This window comes from Drosophila sulfurigaster, chromosome 3 (assembly GCF_023558435.1).
Source record: "Drosophila sulfurigaster albostrigata strain 15112-1811.04 chromosome 3, ASM2355843v2, whole genome shotgun sequence".
In the NCBI taxonomy this organism is placed as follows: Eukaryota; Metazoa; Arthropoda; class Insecta; order Diptera; family Drosophilidae; genus Drosophila; species Drosophila sulfurigaster.
The window spans coordinates 45,694,768-45,718,226 of record NC_084883.1 but is presented as its reverse complement, the minus strand read 5'-3'; the positions used below and the strand labels follow the sequence as shown (position 1 = coordinate 45,718,226).

The 23,459-nt window shown below is 42.2% G+C and overlaps 1 protein-coding gene across 4 annotated transcripts in view; it reads right to left on the bottom strand.

The window, feature by feature from the left end:
• The window catches only part of LOC133839808 (regulating synaptic membrane exocytosis protein 1), a 63,690-nt gene that overhangs the window by 24,269 nt on the left and 15,962 nt on the right, over nucleotides 1-23,459 (bottom strand). For 2 of the 4 annotated variants that reach the window (XR_009894140.1, XM_062271388.1), the window contains exons 2-8: nucleotides 14,549-15,147; nucleotides 10,874-11,009; nucleotides 7,891-8,207; nucleotides 5,238-5,486; nucleotides 4,913-5,163; nucleotides 4,572-4,847; nucleotides 4,262-4,503 (exon numbers count right to left, since the gene is read on the bottom strand). Coding sequence is in view for 3 of the 4 variants with exons in the window: in XM_062271388.1 (XP_062127372.1) it covers nucleotides 4,262-4,503; nucleotides 4,572-4,847; nucleotides 4,913-5,163; nucleotides 5,238-5,486; nucleotides 7,891-8,207; nucleotides 10,874-11,009; nucleotides 14,549-14,584 (1,507 nt within the window). In the remaining variant the exon portion in view is untranslated. The remainder of the gene's footprint in view (nucleotides 1-4,261; nucleotides 4,504-4,571; nucleotides 4,848-4,912; nucleotides 5,164-5,237; nucleotides 5,487-7,890; nucleotides 8,208-10,873; nucleotides 11,010-14,548; nucleotides 15,148-23,459) is intronic. The other 2 variants (XM_062271389.1, XM_062271391.1) reach the window with 2 other exon arrangements.

Genomic DNA, 23,459 nt, shown 5'->3' with positions numbered 1-23,459 from the left:
TTTTTTTATGTGGGTATCATTAGGATTTTAATAAGCCAAACACTGGGCAGTGAAAGGGCTTGTTTATGCCCAGCATTTGGCAACTTTTTATTGGGCAGGTCGACCCACTCGTTTTGTGAATGCTTTTAAAGTGATCTATGTGGCTGCATGTTAAAGTTGCTTTCCTCTGCTATGTTGAAAACTTTTCAACTTGTGTCCTAGAACTGCTCTGCATCTTGCGAGTGTAATGTCATTAACTGTGCAAACTTTTAGCTAGTTGAGAGAACGGCGAATGACTTAATCGATGCAGTGTCTGTGTGGGTGTGTGTGTGTGTGTCTAAGTTAAGTTTTAGTGCTTGTTATCGGCAGCTATAAAAATTGATTCTTAATTAAACTAGCAGCGTAGTAGAATACTGAGTAGAAGCAGAGCTTGCTCTAGTTGAGGTTATCATCAAGTTTAAGGCAAAACTAATAAACAAACCAGACGCACACGTGTGCATCGAAGTGCTGCTTGGCGACACCTGCCTTAGCTCTCACTCTCTCGTGCCAAGGCAATTCCTCGCTTATGTCAACAGATGAGCGACAAGTCGAAGAACGAAGGATGAAGGACGAGTGACTGGCTGGCTGGTTGGCTAAAAGCAAGTGGTTAAGTAATGTACTTAAGAGCACTAAAACTATGAATGCGAGTCGAGCTAGCTGGCTACCTGTTGCCCAGAGCCAAAACGATCCATTCACACGCAAAGCAATGTTCACAGTTAACACTCTCTGTGTAGTTGTAGATGTGCCGTGATTTGCAGCAATAAATGTGTGTATACTATGTGTGTGTGTAGCTCATGAGGATGCATAAAATTTCATTAGGCATGTTAAGACGCCATTTGGGCCGCACTTTTGCCTTTGGCATTAAGCTGAGCAGAGGAAATGTAAATGGGGAAATGGGAACACAACAGCGTGGTCGTTTACTGTTTTGCGTTGTACATATAACAACACTTAAGTAGCTGCATAATTGAAAGCGTATTCGACCATTCAATTACATTTGTCGATCGATTGCCAATTGCATTGCGATGTGCATTTCAGCTTAATTAAACGCTTCCATTAGCTGAAAAGCAGCTGCTAATTGCGCTGCAACTTCAAATGAATGTACATAGTTGCTTTTAAATTATACGAGCGCACACATTCAAACAATTACAAGTGCTTTGCCCCGCATGGCGTGCAAGTCAATATTTCAAGGCAAATTGCAGCAGAGCAGCCAGGTGGCAGAGCAGCAGCAGCCACGATGCTCGTCATGCGTGTGCTTGCGGTTAAGCCGCATAGCTAAGGATATATCTACGCCAAGGTAAGGACACGACACAACAGAACACAGCACAGCGGCAACAAGGATACAAGGATATGGCCACGCAGCTCGTATAACAAATGCCAGGAGCACCAGCAAGCCAAGAAAATGGTTTAGCACATTAAAATTCCACTTGCTTCGTTGCATATCAAATATGCCACGCAGTTGACAGGCAGAAGGCAAGCATCCACACGACAGAGGGGAACAAGGCGGGTGGCAAGTCTCAAGCAAGACGCAGTGAGGCAACAGCACAGATATGAAGCAAGTAGCAGCAACAGCCACAGCCACAGCGGCAACCAGGTGAGCATGCTTAACTTCTGATACGAGACTTGAGCCCACTCTAGCATTCTTTTTTTTTCCATTGCAGCTGCGCTTATGCGTTATTTGTTGGGTATTGACATATTTTTTATGATATGCAAATTGAAATTTTACTATATATGCGGAGTAAGTAAGGCTATAAGACGCACGTAGAGCAGGTGGAGGCTGCCATTGGCTAGTTATTTTGATTGAAATTATGTGCGTTCGTGCCGTCAGAAGCAGCTGCCAGACAGGCAGAAGGAGGCCGATATTTTAAGCCAATTAGGTGTAGCATACTCTTCGGCTGACTAATTTAAGCAGTTCCGGCACGCGAAAGCGCCAATAAAAGCACACAGGATAAACTTTTGGTATTCCGATTTCTTGCAGAAGATTTCTCAAAATTGAGTTTAAAGTTAAGCGCAAGCAAGTTGCCAGCTCACACTAACGGAAAAGCTTTTCACAATTTTTGGGGCTGCTTTTTGATTGACATTTAGTCAACAAATCACTCAGTTAGTGTGCATAAAGCGCTTTTCCTCAGAGAGTGAGTGAGAGAAAACTTATTTTTTTGCGAAATTGTGTAGAAAGCGATTTGAGTTTCAATTACGCAAAACTAACTGGCAAATCGATTTTCAATTTGCGTTCTCATATTTGCATAAACTTTGCACTCAACTCTCAGTTTTGTTGTTGCTGTGACCTTCCTCACAAGAGCTACAACTTTTCGCATTTACAAGTCCTTAGCTGCAGCAACTTTTTTTGTCAGTTTTTTTTTTTAAATTTTATTTTGCCATTTACCAATTGACCAGCGGGCAAAACTGTGTACCAGCTATTCCCTCTCTGCGTTGTGTGTGTGTGTGTTGCTGCCCCTGGGAATTCACAAAAGATGAAGCAAAAGAGAGGAGTGCGAGATTGGAAATAGAACTGAACTGGCCGTCTTTTATGTCATGTGATTTTTGGTGTGCAGCTGTGTGTGTGTATTTGTGTGTGTGTGTCAACATCTAAATAACACGACAATTAGAAGCCTTTGGGAATTGAGAGTAGGAGTGGCATATGAATTTATTGAGTCAGACACTGAGTGCATAAAACGCTTAAGAGTTCAATTCAAAAGTTCTGGATTCTTTACGACCTTAGTTCAGTCTTGTCTTTTTTAAGAGGCCATTAAGGTTTTGTGTTCAATAAGCTAATATTACTTCAGTCTACCTAAAAATATGCGGCTAATAAAAGCAAGCAAGCAGTGGAAATCGAAATGCGATATAAATGACTGTTATTGAGGTCTATATCTGTAATCTCGATAAAATATCTACGAAAAGAAAAAATTATATAAAGTAAACTATCTGCAAAACTAATTTAATTTCGCCACATAATTGTTTATTTTTCTCTTTCAATTCCTTCGTTCACAGTTCTTTTAATTACCATTTTATGCAAATTTTTTGAATTCTGAGAGTATATTCGCTTTTCTTTAACATTTTATGGAAATATATTTAAACTATTCAATGTTTGAATATTTAAGAAAAATCCTAAAAGTAGTTTGTAAAAGTAGTTCGTAAAAGAAGTTCAACTTCGCCGCGGAATTAAGAAATTTTCAATTTTAATTCTTTAAATTCGACGAGTATTTTTCCTTTACCTTAGTTTGTAATTAATATATAGTCATATATATAAATATTTAAGAAAAGTCGTAAATATCGTAAAACCGTTTGCAAGAGTAGTTCCACTTCGCCACGGAATTATTTAATTTCCTCTTTCAATTCGTTCGTTCACAGACCGTCTAATTCCCATTTTATGCAATTTCTTTGAATTCTAATACCCAGGCACGTTTTTTGCTATTGATTTTTCAGCTGTGCTGATAATTAAAAATTCATTTGCACGGTCATTTTATGCGCATCGTTGGACGAGCTTCGACGTCGACGTCGCGGTAGCAGCTGCCCACTGAAGTATGCAGCAAAAAATGCATATAATTAAAATCCTCACACACATACATTTGAAGCAACTCAGTCACATGCAGTGTCGTATATAATATGGCACTGAGTAACCTCAACACTGGCAAATAAATGTTATTCTTCGCTCGTGTGTGTGTGTGTGTGTGTAACACACATACAAATTGTGTCGGCAGAGGTAAGCTGTATAGCATAGTAGTTTCTTCATTGTGGCGGGTCTGTATATGCCGATGAAATCCTCTCAGTTGCTTAATCTGCTACCAGTTTTGCTTCCGCTTTGGGTTTCATTAGGACCCACGGGGTTCCGTCCGACCACATTATCCCCAACGGTTTGCCGTTCGCCTCGCATCCTCAGACCTATAGTCTTTGCTGGGGTGCACTTTGTTCGGGGAATTAAGGAGAGCAGCGGTCGACCCACACACACAACAGGAAATGTTGGCGGTATGCCGGAGTTCTTTCGCTCTCTCGCTCTCGCTCTTTGCTAGCTTGTTTGCTCGTTCAACGGAAGGACGGACTGACTGACTGACTGACGGACTGTCGAATTAGCATAACCAAACGTTGTAATGAGTCTTATTTACTTGGCCATTTCCGGTGCGGCTAGAAGGGCGACCTACACTAAGCTTTCATCAAATGGAAAATTTGCTGTGTCCACACTCACACACACACATAAACGTAGTAGCCACACATTAAGGTAAGTCCCGTTTGTGTGCCTAAGCCAACTTACTGCGGTGTGCCTTGTCCGTGGGATCCCGTCGCAGAATAATGCGTCTCTTTGATGCACAAATCGGCCCAGAATCCACGTCGTGTATTACAATGCGTATGGCTTCGCCATCCATGGACGTTTGTCGTCGTGGCGCTTCCAAATCTTCTAGATTGGGACCCGTAAACGCGGCCATTGGCGGCGGTATCGAGGCCGCGAGTCCCGTTGGCAACGCGCCACGATTCTGCAATGCCGCAATATCCGGCCTACAAATGAGACAAAGTTGAGGGAGTGTTAATATGATATAGAGGTGTTTCACATACTGTCCACTTACAGCTGTGAGCCACGTCGTCGCATGCGTCGATCATCGTCCACGGTGAGCACAGGGCTGCCTTTGTCCGGCGACCCGGGTGACTCGTCGTTCTGCAGCTCTTCCGAGGCATGCGGCACTCGGAACGAGGGTCTTCGCGAACCTGGCAGCTGCATGGGTGGCATTATACCCGCGCCCCCGCCACCTCCCTCACCTGGCGAGCGTTGCAGTTGCTGTGCGGCGGCTGCGGCGGCCGCACCTTGCATCAGACCAGGCGCAAAAACATCATAGGCCGATTTTCTGCAACCCAAAAGAAGAGAAGCTGGCATGCCAATTTATGTGCCGCATTGTTAACTTGCACTCACCTGCGTGGCATGGCGGGTATGCCCAGACCCGAGCCATCGGCAGCCATGCCCAAGGCCGGACCACCGCCGCCCATGCTCCCACCGACGCCACCAGTCTTCATGTCATCGTCGTAGCTGTGTTGACGTGAGACACGTGAGCCACGGCGCGATTGCATGCGGGAGAGCGGCGCACCGAATGCGGGCTCCAGTTCGCTGCCACGCGGCGGACTGTTGGAGCGACTGGGCGCCATGCTGCGACCTCCTTTCAGCTGCTGAAATTACACCAAGAAAACAATGTGTAAAACAATTCCGAAGAAAAATTGGCAAACGGAGCTCTGCCACTTACACGTTCGAGCTCCTTGAGCGATGCAGGTGAAACGTCCGAATGCCGACGCAGCTCGGGACTGCGCGGTGGCGCCAGCGCTGCGCCATTGCTGGGCGCCAGAGTCTGTGTACTACTGCCGAGCTTGGCATCCGAGTGACGACGCTGCAGCGCCTCCAGCACGGGCACGTCCAGCGTGGAGTCTGTCGAATCCTGTGGAATGCAGACGCGTGAGGCCATTTTGCGGCGACAGACGCTGCAGCGCCACATGTTCTAAAAGGAAAACGAAGTATGGCAAAATCAATGCGAGCCTTAGCATCAAGTATACGCAACGTGTGGTGTTAATTAAAATTACTAGCTAAGCGCAAAATGCTATTTGTGGCTTCGCAAACAGCAGCAGTGCAATATTTATTAGCTAGTTAAAGTTCTGTTCAACTCTCGCAGTTGCTGTTGTAATTGCTGTTGTTGTTCTTATTTTTATATTATGGTTGTTCTTTTAGTTGTTGTTGATACGGGTGAAAATAAATATTAATTACTTTCTGAACAAAAGTTGCGGCAGTTTTCACCTTGCACAAAAAAATCTATTGCTCTGCGCACGTGGAAAAGGACTACATCGAAAAGCGAAAGAGAGATCAAAAAAAGGAGAGAGGGAGATGGCAGCCAGCGCTTCGCAGCATGACTGCAACATGCGCAACCACAGCCAACAGCTAAGCTCGAACAATGCTCGGTACCCGCTATATTTCCACCTTTTCGTGGATTCATTTCACCCGCAGCGACAAGTTGTATATATGTGTGTGTGTGTGTTAGTGTGTTAGTGCGTGGCTGCTGCACCGGAAGTTGCGCCATTTTAATTAAGTTGCAGCCAGTTGCAGCCAGTTACAGAGTGTGTCTATAATCATGGTTGTTGCTGTCGCTCCGCACTTTCGGTTTATTGCTTTTGTTTTTCATCCGCTCCTCTCTCCATCTCTCCTTCCGTGAGTTATAATTACAGTTGAAGAGCGGCAGTAAAAAAAATACTATAAAGTTGGCAGGCTGCCAGACTATTTCAATTGAATGAGAGAGATCCTTGCAAGTCGATTTGTGATGATTTGAAATGCATAACCAGGAAATCGATTTTGATGAATGTGCAAGACAGGAAGCCTGCAAGATTGACTGAGAGGGTGTAGTAAAATTTCAATTTTGCGCTTTAAGCGAATGCAATCATTGGAAATATATTCGAATTCGCATTTGCATGCAAAACTATGCCGTGGTTTCTGTTGCTTGCAATTACATTATATCTATATCATTTTGACCATGGCCGAAAACCTCAAAACGTTGGCTGTGTTGACAGCGGCTTGGGCCAGGTTGTGGTTAGATTCTGCTGCCAACTGCCAGCAACATGCACGCTCATGTCCAAATATTGCCCATAATTACGCTCCTGTGGTTACACACACACATGTGTGTATACCATATAAGTGTATGGGTGTGTGTGAGACGCCCACAAAACATCAATTTCAATTAACCAAAGTGGCCAAAGTTGACGGACAAACGTTAAATTTTATGCGCAAGGCGTTGCCGAGGCACTTCAGCGCTCTTGAGCTTGCCAACCACCAAATCGCCAGCACAACTTGAAGACAATGTGTGGTGTTTTGTGTTGTCCACATTGTTGTGGAGTATCGCACATATCGTTAGCTTGTTATTGTTCTTGTTGTTGTTGTTGTCAATGGCCATTATCTGCTTCATTGATACATGTGTGCTGGCATCGCAGATAGCAGAAATTCTAATGGGTGCTGCAGGTCAATTGCAACTACAACTAAAGAGGGTGTTGCTTGCCCCCTTTCTTTATTGTTGTTCCTGTTGTTGTAGCTGTCATTTAATCTCGTTAATCTGGCCTTTATCTTGCTCAGGTGCTTGCCACCTCAATGTAATCTAATTTGTGTGCAGGCAGCGGTTAATATATGCCACTTTCGCTGTCGTCCCCTCCATTGCCTTTTCGTTGCTTACGCAATCATTGTCATAGCTAAGAAACTTCGTATACCCGCTAACTATAGAGCAGAAGGGTATTATAATATTTTGCCAAAAGGAAATGTATATAACAGGCAGATGGAGCCATCTTCAACGCCATAAAGGATATATATTCTACTATTACTTTTTTCGACAACACTTGTTATTTTGCTACACTCACTTAAATTGAAATAAAAAATAATGGCAAGTGTATTTTTCACACAATTAATTGGGATTAATTCGTATATTTGATCGGTATATTTGATTCTCATTGCTATATGTTAAATGTTTCAATTTTCGTCAAGTAGTATTTTTTCGCCATAGAAGTATCGTATATTTTAATAGTAACACCTCACTGCATTGCTCTTATTGATATACCAAATATAGCCTTTGGTATATTTAATTAGTTTTTTGTTAAATTAATTTCGTAAATTTAATTAATAAGCTCAACTGTTTTATTTTTAGTTAAAATGTGTAGCGGGTATTTCACGGTCAAGCACACTCGACCGTAGCTTTCTTACATATTTTTGTGTGTTTCGCCTTTGTGCTTGTATTAATTAAACGCCGCAGGATAATGTGTTTATTTTAGCCTTGCCCACGAAGAAATGGACATTGCCTAGTGGCATGGAAAATATGGCATTGCAGTTTGTGCAATAATAATAACCACACACAAGTTCGGTCTGGGTCGACTTACCGCATCCTCGTGCTCATCCAGTTTGCTGTAGCTGGCGCAATCCTCGCACACTCGCTGCTGGCACTCGAAGCACGTCTTGTGGTAGTCGTCCGGCTTGAAGGACTTGAGGCACACCCGGCAAGCGCCCGCCCTCCGTCCCGGCTCTTGCTTTGCCGCAGCTCCTGCCCCACCACTTGCTGTATTGTTATTATTGTTGTTGCTGCTGGACTCCTGCTGTTGCTGTTGCTGCTGCTGCTGTTGATAGCTGGGTGAGCCATAGCTGCCGCTTGTGTCCGCATCCGTGGGCACCAGCGAGGGGCGTGGCGACATTTTATTAACTGCAACAAGAACAGGTGCAACATGATTAAATCGTTTCGTCCGCAAATGCATTCAAGCGTTCCCTTGGGTCGCATCACTGTCCATCTCTCCCTCGCTCATTGGCCAATCGATTCAATAATTAACTTGTTGCTTTGCAAAACTGTGACCTGATTTCATAATTAATTCATTCGCAAATTGCTAACGTGACGGGCGCAGGCGACAAATGCGATAAATAAAATAAATGGGCGCGATTAGCGATAGTCAAAACGGAAATTGCTGACATCGTTTGTCGTTTTTCGGGGTGGGCGGAGGAAACATTTGACAAGCCCATGCAAACGACAAGTGGGCGTGGCCCATGCTCAACTCAAATGAGGCAATTAACGCTAAGAAAATGAATGCCAAAGGCAACAAGGACAATGTCGAAAGCAGCTGCTTTCATATGCTCATAAGCCGCTTGATGTTTGCCATTGTATTATTACATTATTTTCTTTCTTTTTGTGCTATTTTCACTGCCTTTTCGCTCGCTTCTGTTTTTACAGCTGCAGCTGATGGCAAAGGTAAAGTCGCGATCCGAAAAGGTCGTTCCGCGTTAGTTACAGTCGAGAGGCAAGCACAAAGCGTTCTTTATGCGGCGCGTTGCGCATACGCACAGTTGCACGTGTCGCTTTCGCATTTCGCCATTGGCAACTGAGCGGAACAAAAGGCGAGCATATAGTACAAGTGAATGTACATCTACTTTGACTGCACTTTATGAATGTTGAATAGTTTTTATAAAATTTAAATGAACTGCAGCTTAAAATTTTAATTTAATTTAATTTGAAATGCAACACACACATGTTCAGCGTGTTGCCTGTTGAATGTTTTCAAATTTAATCCAACAATTCGACTCCATAAACGCCAGAGAGTGTGCGAATAAAAGTGCCAAAATATTGGCACTTGACGGGTTATGTGGTAACTGTGTCTGTGTCTGGGACTGTCGACTGTCGTCGCTTCTCTGAGTTCGTTTGAATCAACAACATAAAATATCATTTCATTTAATTCTAATAAATCTGCTATAGCCGCAATAAAATCACAGCGAGAGTGCGAGTCCCAGCAGTGAGCGAGAGCTCTGCTCGCTGCCAACTAAAATGCAATAAAAACACAACACAAAAGTCAACACACTCTCATATTGTGTGTGTGGGTGGCTTTCTCTCCCTGTGTGTGTGTATGTGTGTGTGCAGTCTGTTGCTTCTGTGCGTCGTTTATTGACATTGGATTTGTGCTGTGGACACTAGTAACAAGTAAGAAAGTTACAGTCGAGTGTGCTCGACTGTGAGATACCCGCTACCCATTTTTAATAAAGGCAAAATATTGCGGTATCATTTTCAAAATATACCGAAAATACTAAAAAAATACTAAAAATATACCAAATGGTATATTTGGTATATCGATATAGTACACCATTCAAAGTATACCATAGACGGCACAATGTGCCAGATTGTCGGCCAAAGCAACTCAGACCCCTAGTAAGTAGGCGTTTTTCCCATACAAAAGTATTTCCTTAATAACTTCCACAATTTTTATCTGATCGCAACCAAATTTTCAGGAATCATAACTATTACAGTAGTTATTGTATATACCAAAATTCGTAGCTCTAGCTTTAAAATTACACTTGTTATTCGATTTTTTGATTTGCGGGGCGGAAGTGGGCGTGGCAAAATTTGAAACAAACTTGATCTGCGTGCAAACATAACAAATGCTGTCGAAAAAAAATTATAGCTCTATCTCTTATAGTCTCTGAGATCTAGGTGTTCATACGGACGGACGGACGGACGGACAGACGGACAGACGGACAGACGGACAGACGGACAGACGGACAGACGGACATGGCTATATCGTCTCGGCTGTTGACGCTGATCAAGAATATATATACTTTATAGGGTCGGAGATGCCTCCTTCTACCTGTTACATACATTTCCTGCCGGCACAAAGTTATAATACCCTTCTACCCTATGGGTAGCGGGTATAAAAATCTACAACTCTCGGTCACATTTATGGCACCATAACAATGACAATGATAATGCCAATGCCTGGCAATGGCTCGGTAATGCATTGGCCAGCTCTGTCTTCCCCTCTCCACTCCTCAGTAAATTCCCTCTCCACTTGGTCGACCCTTGCCTTACGTTGCCGTTGTCGTGCATAATTCAATTTGCTCAGCTGGAGCATAAAGCAGGAAAAATATTGCGTATACGCACCGTTTGATGCTTTGTGCAAGGTTAAAGCGCCGTAAGCTCAATGGGGCTGCTGAAGAGGACATTGGCAAGAGGGGAACGCAAGGGGCGGCTGGGGACACGTTGGCTTAGCACATCTCTGCTCTGTTTCCGTGCATTGTTATAAGTTGCGTGCACTTTGAGCGCTTACTTAGCTTTGGTCTTTTGTTTGTGTTACCGTTGCGTATACGTAATATTTTTCAGCGAACGTCAGCTGGCTTTGGCATTGCAAGGGAAAAGTTTTGGCGCAAACTTTCCCAGAGCTGAGCAGAGCAGCTTTATGAGCACTTGTATAAAAATTCATGCCATAAATTCGCATGCACTTAACGGCCAAGGATCTGAAAACTCAAACACCAATCCAACCGCATCCGCATCTGAATTCAACTCCAGGCACAACCCAAACCCAATCCCTAAGATATCTACACACATCCACTTACCTTTGTCTGTGACGGTTAGCAGCGATGAGGAGAGCGTTGCCTTCATTTTGTTCAAGGCGCCTGTGTTCGAGGCACCGCCGCCCGAATCTGTTGCATGCTGTTGCCTCTCGTTGGTCTGCTCATCGGTGGCCACCATCTGCGAAAAGCCAAAGCGAAAGCGAAAGGAAAACGCGTGTAAGATAAGAGATTTAAGGGCATAAATATTAACAGAATATTGAACTGGAATTCTCATTTGCGGCAGCTACAAAATATTTATAGTTACGAGCAGAGAATATTGAATTTTCATTTCAAACTGCGATCTCAGCAATTTTCTCTTCCCTCATTTCTCTTTTCTCTTTACTTTATCTTTTTGCCTGACTGCAAATTGAATTCCTGAATGGCTTTACGAGCTCAGCTGTTGCCCTGAACAAAAAATAAAGAAAAACGTCTTACCCATACTCGACATACTGTGCTTTATGCGATTTGTTAATTTTATTTGAATTTTGCTTTTCACTTTTCCGCATCGCGCCGCAACATTTATATTGGCCTCATTTTGAGCCACGTCATTGTCGAGTTCTCCCAAAAAAAAAACCAAGAAAAAACAAGAACGCAGGCAGGTGAAAATAACGCGTTGCGTTTTATTCGAGTTACTTTTGTTGTTGTTCTTGTTCTTGGACCGGCTGTGGCTCAGGCGCAACAAATTGCCAGGGAAATCGTAAAATGCGGCAAGCAATTTTTGTTTAAACTACAAAAAGAGCGCCAAGTTCTCTACCACGAAAAAAAATTGCCGTCATTCTTTTTAATGCACAAGCATAGAGGAGAGAGCGAGAGATAAAGAAAAAGAAAATGCGAGAGAGTGTTAGATACTGTTGAGGAGGCCGAGCGAGCCTCTGGAAACATAAGTGCTGTGCGTTGTCAGCATTTTATGAAGTGGAAATTTTCTATTTGCCAAAGCGATGGCGGCGACGAAACCGGAACAAACAGCCGCTTCTCGCACACAGCAGCACTCTTTCGTTCTCTCTCTGTCTCACTCAGAAAGATAGCGCAAATTACGCTAAGTGCTTTCGGCTGCAACGTTTTGTTGTGCGCTCTACCTTTGGGATGATAGTGAGAGGGGAAATGGAGTCGGCCTCAAGGTAATATCCATGTGGCGGATTTATGTATGCAGCAACCTCCTTCCCCCTTCCTTTGCTCACCGAGATATTAGTGTACACTACTCATCCCTCGCTGTCATGAATCTTTTGTGTCTGTGTCCCTTAATTTATGTACTTGCTCTGCTTTTCGGCGCCATTATTTCACAGCATTGCCTTCCGTAAACTACTCGCTTATGTCTATGTCTGCGCCTGTTTCGTGTCTCGCCTCGCACAAGCAATTATTGCCGTGTTAATTCTGTCATTTATTATGATTTTTTGCTCTTTTTGGCAGTCAGGCTTTAGTGTCGTCGTCGTTCCCCCCAAAACATCAGCCAAAAGAAATAGTTACGTGTTTAGTGCCGAAAATTACGGCTCGTTCTACGGGCATTTAAGTGCTGCCAGCAATGATGTGTCCCAAACACCATCACAATAATCCACATTCATGCCAGCTGCCAGCTGTGCCATATGTGCGCCCTTTACGGCCGTAAAGTATGCTACATAAAATGCAAGTCAATACGTAATAAGGAGGCAACAGCACAAAGGGCGAGCGAAGCCACAGCATCAGCAGCTTTTAGCGTTATGACTGAATTGCAGCTGCAAATGCATATGAAAATCAATAAAGGAAAAGCGGGGAAACTGTTGTCCAAAATATTACAGCGAATACGTAATGCACTTGCTGTCGAACAGAGATTGCAATTGCAAACTGGGAAACTTAAAGCTCTGATGTGGTTAGTTTATTGTGCCGTTTTTTACAGGTAAAATATATAACAGCAACTAGGCATCATGTGGCTTTGAGTGCACTTCCAACCATGTGCAAACCGCAAATGAATGTGGTGCACAGTGCAGTATATTAGATACCTCGTACTTAGAAGAAATGGTTTATGGAAAGGCTTTTATGTCAGAAGTAAATATATGCTTGTGCAGTCTCCTCCTGCTTTTGATTAATTGTACTAGGCACTTGAATTGTTAAATTTGTGCACATCGCAACCTCTTCCATTCAGTTTAAAATTCTTCTACCCATCTTTATGATAGTTGAAACCCTTCTTAGGGTATTGCACAACTTGGTTTACCACTTCACTTTCGACTGCAGCGTGTTTTTTTTACTTGTTTTGGGGTTTCTTTAGTTTCTCTGTAGTGTGTGCTGATAAAGAGCAGGAAAACTATTAAGAAAATTACAGCATATAATTTGCAGTCTCTTTATTCCGCACCCTCTCGCAATCCATTTCTATTCTGTCTGTCGGTAACACATTCATGCTCGACTGATTGCCTTTGAAGTCAGCTGTTTTATTTTTGCTTTGCACAAATTGCCAGCACAACACAGAACACAACACAGGAAAGAAAACATAACATAACAACACAAAAAATTGTGTTAGGCATTTAAATGGCAAAACAAATAGAAAAAGTTTCTGCAATCCTTTAGATTGTTGTTTACTTGCTTGTTGTTTCTTGGTTTCGTTGCGTTGCTTTTTTGTTCAAAAGACTTTGGTGACAGTCACAGTGCGAGAACTGTCATCAGCACATCATCATTGTCTTGAGTTAGGTTTTTGGTGGGTGGAGGTTGCTTGTGCTTTGATTTTGTGCTTCATTTGGTCTAATCAAAGTTTTGGCTAAACAACCGAAGAAAAGAATGAAAGAACTCTTCAAACACAACTTGAGCAGTCGCTTGGCATTTGCTTATCTCATTTTCTGATACTTTTACTTTAATTCCCCCTTTCCTCTACTCCGTTTTTTTTTTGACAAACTTTTCCAAGTATTTTGTGTGTTGTGTGGGCTAAATAAGAATTTCAACGGAATTTACACTTTCCCTTTTGTCGTCTCCTTCGCTTTTGGCAACCGGTTTGCGGCCTGCGACTGCGACTGCCTGTGTCTGTGTTTTTTTTTCTCTTAGTCGAGCTTATGTCCAATCTTTTTTTTTTGCCACCCTCGGGCAGGTGTTGTGGGACAATTGAACCGATTTGATTGCTGTCCCTTTACACGTATTTATTCATTTTTCCAAATATATATATTTATTCTTCAATTTTTGAGCTGGAGCAAGGGAAAGGTCAGCAATAAAAGGAAGAAGAATCAGTGAAGCGTTCAAAGCATTTAACGGACTTTTTAATTAAAAAGTTTTGTTTGTACTCAAGGTTGAGAGAATCCCTTCCTCTTGCTCTGCTGTCAATTTTAGTCTTGTTTGTCTTTACTCTGATCTCTGTTTGAAAAAGGCTTAAAAAAGCATTGGCATCTAGAGCGTTGATATCACCGATATACCCAGCCAGTGCAGCTCTTAAAGTGCCTCTCGCATTGAATTCATTTGTTTTTGTTGCGTTTCATTAAGCAACAGCAACAAAAAGAAAATGCTCATTAAATTTTCAGTGAGAGTGCGCACAATAATTAATTAAAAAAAATTCAGTGGAAAATACGAATGTGAATGCGATAAATAAATTAAATTGGATATACAGAAAAAATAAGGCATAAATTACGAGTAGCAGCTGTCAATGACAATGGGCGCGACAAATGGGAGTAGAATGAGGATTTTTACACAGATTTATTGCGAATTCTCCTCATTTGATAAGTCACTTACCTTCTTCATGAACGTCATCACATTTGTGGGCAACATGTTGGAGCTGTAGTTGAAATTTTCTTCTGTTTGTGAGTGTCGCTTTTCGTTTGTGTGTTTAAAGTGCAATTAATCACGCATACGCAGTGTTGTCCGGCTGCCCGTTGGATTTTATGTCAATGTGGCTTTTGTTTTATTTATTTTTCCTTTTTTTATTTTTTCGTTTTGTCAATGTTTTTTGTGTGTGTGCGCTTTTAAGCCGCTTTAAGTCATCTCCATGCGCTTTGTTGATGCAGTGCTTTCGCTGTGTCCGTTGATGTTGTCCATTCTGTGCGCGTTCGCTTCAATTTGATTGGAAACAAATGGCCATTTTTCATACGCCATGTAAATAGGCATTGACATTGTACTCGGTATTGAATTGAAGTGGTCCTTAAAGCGCAAGCAACATGTTTGCCTTACTACATGTTGTTGCCTGCCGCTTGCTGCTGTTCTTGTTGTTGTTGATGTTGTTGATGTTGTTGTTGTTGGCGTCAATTGATTGATTTACGAGTATAACGTGTTGTATGTGGCAGCAGCATAAATGCTGCTCGTTGCCTTTGGATGCCGCTTTTAATTAACATTGGCTGCAAGAGAAGAGTGTGCAAAAGGATTGAGAATTATAATTAGTCATTGGGTTCTAGGCTGTTGAAATTGCATGCGGCGCCAGGCGCAAAAAGTTGTTTTACTTCGAACTGCGAGTCACTCATCTCACACAAATCCCGCCGGGCTTACACCGTACTTAAGCGAAGGCCCATAATTTACCCAGCGATAAGCATCGCAACAGCGCTTGGGTTGGCCTACACACACACACACACACACACCCAACACACACATATACAGAGTCTTAAACACTACTTGACATGGCGCTGAAAAGTCAAGCGGCAAAAGTTTATAAGGCGGAAATAATGTGTCGCGCGCTGCATGCAAAGTGAAAGTGCTTCGAGGCTTTTGTGAATTGTGAATTGGCGTGAAGCAACGGCAAATGCGATAAACTGACCGTTATAATAGTCCCGTTACAGCTTACAACTAGGTTACCCGGTTACAGCTTAAGCTTGCGTGTAAAAATAAACTAAATTTGAGCAGAAAACTCTTTGGTCTTTAAATCGTTTTTACGTAGCACTAAAGAGGGAATGGAATGGAGAGTTTTTGGTATTTGTAAGTAGCTCTTTAGGAGGCGGCATTGAGTGCTGCACTTAGTTTGCACCTGCTTCAAGCTGGCAGCTTTAAGCTGAAAGTATCCTTTTTCTATGTGCTGTGCAGCCTCTGTCAGGCATTGTCATCAGTTAGCAGTAACTTGGTGTACTTGGGTACAAATCCCTGGCATGCTCATAAGCTGCACACACAGCCATTCACATCTCTCTCAGTGCTTTGTGCAGCTTATGGCGAATTCTCAGGAAATCTCATTGCCTTAGCTTCCCCCCCCACCTCCTCCCATCTTTGTTCTTTGTTAACTGCTGCTCAGTTTTGGTAGCTGGCAGTGAGCTTTGCCTGGCTGGCTGCAGCAGTATTATTAAATCAAATGACCCACATAGCAATCGAATCGCTCGATTTGCAATACGATCTTGCAACATTTGCAATTCTGTATTCTACATACACACACACAGACAGAGATAGACAGATTAAAGACAGAGCTCAACTATTTCTCATGGTTGAAAGTTCGGAACGTGGCTATAAAAGTAATTGGCAAAGAAATTTCATTTGAATGCATTCATTGTTGGGTTATTTCGTTTCGTTCCGCTTCGACATCGACACATTACAAAAGTTCATAAAAAGCCATCGAAGCGCTGTTCAAAAACTTGTTTGGCAACTGAGTAAGAAATCGAGAGATAGAGCGAACGTGATATGGAGAATATTTACGCTAAATGAATTTTTTGACTTGCTAAATGAGTTGAGTTTGCTCAACTTTGCCAAATGACATTTAAAAGCAAAAAAAAAAACGATGGCAAGAGAAAGAAAATTCTGCTAAATTAGTTGGCGCTTCAAAACTGTCAACAGCAACAGGGCAAGCTGCAGTCTGAGTGCAGAGAGCACAAATTTTTGGGGGGCGTTTGCCCTCAAAATGTAAAGCAAACTGTTACAAGTGTTTGCTTGCCACGCCCCCAGCCCATAGTCAACAACTGCGAAGACGAAGGGGGTCGGCAGCTGCTCCTGCTCTGATGTTGATATTTCTTCTCCTCTGGCTGCTGTTGCTTACACAAGCTTAACGCGCCACCAGGATGTGCTCATAAATTGTAACTTTGGCTGCCGATGCCAAAGGCAACAAGCATGAAATCACACACATACACACAGACAAGACCGAAGCTGGCAAAGTTCCACCGAAAATTTGGCATAGCCTGCTATGGTTGGCACATAGTTAATTAGCGCGAAATTGAGGGAACGAGCCTGTGGCTGGTCCGAAGGCCTTTGCGACTGGCTTCAGGGGTTGAGGGGGAGATTTGGATTTGGATGTGGGTTCAACATCGTCCTTTGCATGCTAATAGGTAACTGATCAGCCTTGCCAATTGCGTTAAAGGTCAAAATGTGTGGAAATAATGCGTGCATTAGCCAAAATCAAACAAGATTTATCACACACAAGCTGCAAACAAACACACACATTTATCGAGCAAGGACAAAGTCGTGAAATTGTCACGCACATTTGAGCCAAACCGAAATTGAAACGTTCGATAAATACAGCAAAAATGGCGAAAGGCAGAATGTGGAGTTTTTGTTTTTGTCCAAAGTGTCGAAAGTGAATTGTAATTTGGAACTTTGTGGAACGTGCATGGGACACAAATTAAGTGCCAACAGCGAGCTACTAAGTAGCATACGAAAATAAATGGCCAGCCGGAGAAGAAAAGACTCAAATTGCAGTTGAGAAATCGCAGCGCAGCGTAGTTCATAAATAAATTGCAAGCTGAGAGCAGCGAGCACAACTACACAGCGGGTACACAAAGTCTCATGAATGGCATGAATGAGAAGCACACTGTCAACAATGCCAAGGCAGCTGGGGAGCTCAACGAACAGCACAACTGGCATTGTGATTGGGATTGGGGGACTGCAACTGGTTGCTAGTTGTTTTGGCTTGTTAGCGCAGTCAATGCAAACGTCTGTCGTCTGTCGTTTGTCCGTCGCCTGCTGTGTGTAAGTTGTTGTGGTCAGAGGCAACAGCATAAGATGAATGTTAAATTCCAGCACTGAGCACTGAGTCCGTTGTCAACATTATGCCAAGGAAATACTGAGGCAAACAACAAGTTAACTGCATGAAAATCAATCTACATTCGCCTTTGACATTTGACTGCAATTTGTCTTTTGTTCGTAATAATGAAATTAAATTCTTACTTGAATTTATCTGAAAATGTGCTTAATGTGTAACCGCTTAGCTCGTTTCGCTTCGCTTGGCAAATGAATCAAGCTCATTAAAAGTAGTAATTAAAACTAGACTAAGCACATTAAATTTAGCACATATGCACAGCATTCAGCAACATTGTTGAAACTGTCAGAGGAAAGAGTGGAGAGAGGGGAGAAAAGGGACTGTGGCAAACATTGCCATTATTGCCTAACAGGATTTTTAATGAACCTGCAAAGTGTGGAAAGCAGGAAAAGGCAGCAAGCTTACAGCTTTTGCCTGACTCATTGTCAACGCCGTTTGCCTAATTGACAGCAGTCGACCGAGCGGCTTACATGGCGAATGCGTAACGCTTAAAAAGTATGCAACAGAAATCAAGGCACGACTTTAAGTAAAACAAAATTAAACATTTAATTGCATAAAGTAAATTACAATGTGGCAGCAATACGAGGGCCAAAAGAACAGATTGATGTTTGGCGAAACAGCTGCCACACTTGCCACTTGCCACTTGGCATTGACATTTGCTGATGCGGGGCACGTACACGCCATCCAAATGAAATGAAACTACGCCCATCGGGGGCGAGTTGCTGCTGCGTGTTGACAACAACATTTTCGGCTAGAGACTGTAACAAACAAAACGTTTAAACTCAGTGGCTGCCTGGCAACGTTCGTTTTCAAACTGAAACTCAATTATTCAAATGCCCCCCGCAAAATGCAGAATGTAACTGCGTAGGCGTGCCACATTGCCATTGCCACATGTGGCACTTGTGCTCGTTTGCTGTGGCCAATACACGCAGATACTCGTATGCTGATACCCGCAATTTGACATTTAATCAACATGCTACGCCCAGAGAAACCTTCCCGAGAGCCATGCGTTAAACCAAAAGTCACTCTCAGGCTCGACTTTCAACTAGAGTTTGAACCGCAAAGATCAAGTGTTTGTTGCGGTCTGCACAACAGTTGTCAGTTGTTCTGTGCGTTGCTTTCATCTTAATTGAAATCAAATCAAAGTGTTTTCACTCACTGAATGTAATTGTGTGGCAAGCTTTGTTCTTGTCATTCTCTCAATTTATTGGCTCAATGGTAGTCAATTTTTTTTTGTCGGATTTGAGACTACTGCTAATGACTTCCTATTGTTCCATGTGCCATGTTTTCCTTTTTTTTTTTTTGGTTCGTTCTTGAATTTTACACTCAATTTACTTGCTGATATTGTGGCTTATTGTTGTATCAATTATTTATTCGAAGATTTTCTGTTTGTTTTCTCTCTTCGAGTGCGTCCGTAACACATGTGGGAATTGTGTGCTTGGTTTTGGTTACCTGCAAAATGGATTTTGTAAGTTTATTTGATTACGGGACTCAAAGGAGCCACAATTACGACAGCGAGCATATACATATATGCGAGATTTTATCATCAGCTGTTGGCCTGCATATTGTCATATTACACATACGCAGCGTTTACGCCCCCTTTGGCAAGTGCAGTGTTTACTACTGAGAGCGAGATAAGAAGCACGAATTACGCATACGCCGAGTGTGTACAAAAGCGCACATAAAATATTCGAAGTCACGCTGGCAATAAAACGGAAGTCAACTGAATATGGGCAATATAAAAACGCGTAGCGTAGCTCATTAACGCTCGAGCCAATGTGCAATGTGGTTGCTCATTCATTCGACTGCATGACAACACGCAATGTTCCTCTCAGAGTGCGTGCGAGTTTCGCATTTATGTTGTCGCGCCATAAGAGCACATTTGGAAATGCGTGAAATTAAAAGAGCGGAAATAACTTATTTGGGGGGCTGCTAAATTTTGATTTATTTGATTTAATTAGATGAAATTGATGCCGCATGAAGGTCCCTCGCTTGACCTAGCAAATTAAATCAAATTGCAAAAGGCGCTAGAACGCAGTGCCCGAAAATCTCAAAGTACAGTCCAAAAGGGGTTTAAGTGCCGTCGCAACCCGCTGGAATTTCAGCGCGAAAACAAAGTGACCGCAATTAATTAACCACAAGCAGCGGCAATAAAAATAATGATAATGCCTTGCGAGACAGCGAGAGAAAAAAAAAACATAGAAAAAGAGTGAATGCCTGTTGCTGGAACTTAGCTAGAAGGACATTGGCCAGCTGCGAGAAAAAGGTTGTGCTTGATACTTGTAAAAAATTGCAATTGTCTGCTGATTAAAAGAGTGAAAAAGTAAAACGAGGGCAATGAAAAGGTTAAGCTGTCTTAGTTGCCACACACAAATAAATACATATCGAATTAAATATTCAGCGTGCGGTTCGGGCAATTGCGAACATCAATGTCAATGTCAATGTCAGTCTCAATGTCAAGCTGTCGTCTAACTAAACAAGCTAACAAACTTGCCCAGGCCAGGACTTTGGCAGCTCAACGGCCTCATGAACTTTTGCAGCGCATCTAATGCGAATTCAATGTCAGAATTGCTGCTGCTTCTATTACTCTCTGGATCTGGTTCTGGTTTTAGCTACGGCAAGGACAAGTTCGTCAGACTGTTAGCTGGCTTTTGATGCTAAAGTCAATTAAAAATATGAACGACAACTAAATAAATTTGCATTAATATGCAAGAGAGCTAAAATGTATGCAAATGAAGGACATTGCAGTGTGTGTGTGTCTGGCTCGTCCTTAACCAGAAAGCAAGGCTGCTGTAATCCACTTAGAGCGAGCAAGCACGTTGCAAATACAAATTAAATATTTACTCAAGTTTTTTGGGCAAACTATTAAAGCTATTTAATGCTTGCACTTTCAAAGTATTGCAAATTCTTTTTCACTTACCAAGCTATCTGCGAAACTATCTTATTATACTATGCACACAGCTATGTACAAATAGTTGTACTACAACAGAGTTGCTTCAATTCTCTATAGCGTGTCACCGACACAAAGTTACATCCTTGAGTTGACTGTTCGCCTGTCGCTTCACGCGCTGTTGTCATTATTGTTATTACTATTTCATTGTAGTTGCTTTAGTTGTTGTTGTTGGTGTTTATCGCGCACACTCACACACACATACACACTGCACTGTCACACATGTTTCGTCTGCGTCTCCTTACGGCTTTGCTCTCATTTTTCTGCATTTCAATATCGCGTATACACCACAGCAAATACTCGAGCGTATAAATTGCATTTCATGTTTGTTTCAGGCTGCTTATACCCTGGAACTCCTCTGTCTCAAGTGGATAAGTCCATTTAATCCACACATGCAAAGAGTGCATCAGTGTCTGGTGTTAACTTCATACTCGAGAGTGTTTTTTATACCCGCTACCCATAGGGTAGAAGGGTATTATAACTTTGTGCCGGCAGGAAATGTATGTAACAGGTAGAAGGAGGCATCTTCGACCCTATAAAGTATATATATTCTTGATCAGCGTCAACAGCCGAGACGATATAGCCATGTCCGTCTGTCCGTCTGTGTGTCTGTGTGTCTGTGTGTCCGTCCGTCTGTCCGTATGAACACCTAGATCTCAGAGACTACGAGAGATAGAGCTATAATTTTTTTTCGACAGCATTTGTTATGTTTGCACGCAGATCAAGTTTGTTTCAAATTTTTGCCACGCCCACTTCCGCCCCCGCAAATCAAAAAAATCGAATAACAAGCGTAATTTTAAAGCTAGAGTTGCGAATTTTGGTATATATAATAATAACTATAGTAGTTATGATTCCTGAAAATTTGGTTGCGATCAGATAAAAATTGTGGAAGTTATAAAAGAAATACTTTTGTATGGGCAAAAACGCCTACTTATAAGGGTCTTAGTTACTTTGGCTGACAATCTGGTATATTGAGCCGTCTATGGTATATTTTGAATGTGGTACTATATTGATATACCAAACATACCATTTGGTATATTTTTAGTATTTTTTAAGTATTTTCGGTATATTTTCAAAATGATACCGCAATATTTTGCCTTTATTAAAAAATGGGTAGCGGGTATCTCACAGTCGAGCACACTCGACTGTAACTTTCTTACTTGTTTAAGTATATCTTTGACTTTGACTTAACCCGCAGGCAACTGAACTTTTCGGGCGCAGGGTATCTTGTAATCGAAGCACACTTCAGTGCACGTGTTTATTCTTTTATTCATGCAATATTTAACAAGCGCTCGTATTGTTTGTACTATTTACTTGCATCGCGTAGACAACGTGTGTGTATGTGAAGGTCAAATGTCAAATGCAGCTGGCAGACAGCAAGACAGACAAGTCGACAGAGAAACAAACAAAAAGACAGACAAACTGACAGACAGACAGACGGAAAGATAGAAAGACAGCGAGACAGACGGACATAAAGTCAGACAGCTAGCTAAATGTAGCTCGCATTTTTTTTTATTGTGTTGGCCGCAGATTTTGACTTGTGCTATTTACTTTTCCCTTTGCCACGACGCTTCTGACATAGGAATCCTTTACACACATTTTCAAGCGTTTTTCTTTTTTTTTTTGTGTTGCTGTCAGTTGCGCTTGGCTTAATCATTTAATACGTGTAATTCATAGCTGTCTCATAAAGAATTTAGTAGAAATCCAATATTTATGCCTTTTAATTCGATTGCTGTGCACTGTGAAATGAATTTATGACTTTTTCCCACCCACCCGCTGACTAACTGACAGATTAGAGATAAGGTAACAAAAACTGTTTTATTTTTAATTATAAATGATGGGCTGCACTCATTTAAATTCATTTACATTGGCTTGCTGTGCACCTCAATTATGCATCTATTCATATTAAACAGTGCCCCATCAATTAGTCAGAATGTTTTTACTTTCAGTCGCTGTGCTAATTGTGATTATGTGACGCCATTAAAATCAACATCAATCATCATAATTTATGATGTTGTTGCGAGAAAACATTGTGGAAAAAAACGAAAAACATGCAGCAGCAGAAACCAATTGCTTTTGATGTTTTGCGCTCCCGCCAAGCACACTCAACGGGTCGCATACGCAATATGGAGTGAACTTCACATTTCACATGTTGCGCATACCACGTGTGGGACGCCTTGAAGTGACTTTGGCAAATCATTTTTCTTGTTAATGCATTTAACATGGTTATTAATCAAACACACACATACATACACACACAGACGGTCGACCAAAGTCATTTTGTTATTGAATCCAGCAATTTGAATGGATCCGCAGGCATCGCATCGACATTGGCAATGGCATTGAAGAAGCAATAATTGCTGTGGTTTTGCCTTGGTAAAACCGAACCGCATAGACATTGCCATTACTCAGCCGCATTTGTGACTGTCTTTGGCCGGCTTTCAGCTCGACTTGTGGTTGACTAACAGCCCGCAGCGAGTGTCAGGCATACTCGTAGTGTGTAAGGATACAGGACACCATTTGCACAGCCTAATCCCGAACATTTATAATGCATATACATACACAGAGAAGCAAGAAGAAAGCCATCGATTCGAATGTATACTCATTTATGTAGCAACTCTTCCCCGCTTTAATACACTTCTACCTTTTGTGACAACAAATTACCTGTGCGATTTGATTTCATTTCCGTTCTGCTGAAGCCGCCTGCCTCCATCATCATCATCATCATCAAGCTGCTCGATTTGTTTCGGTTTATT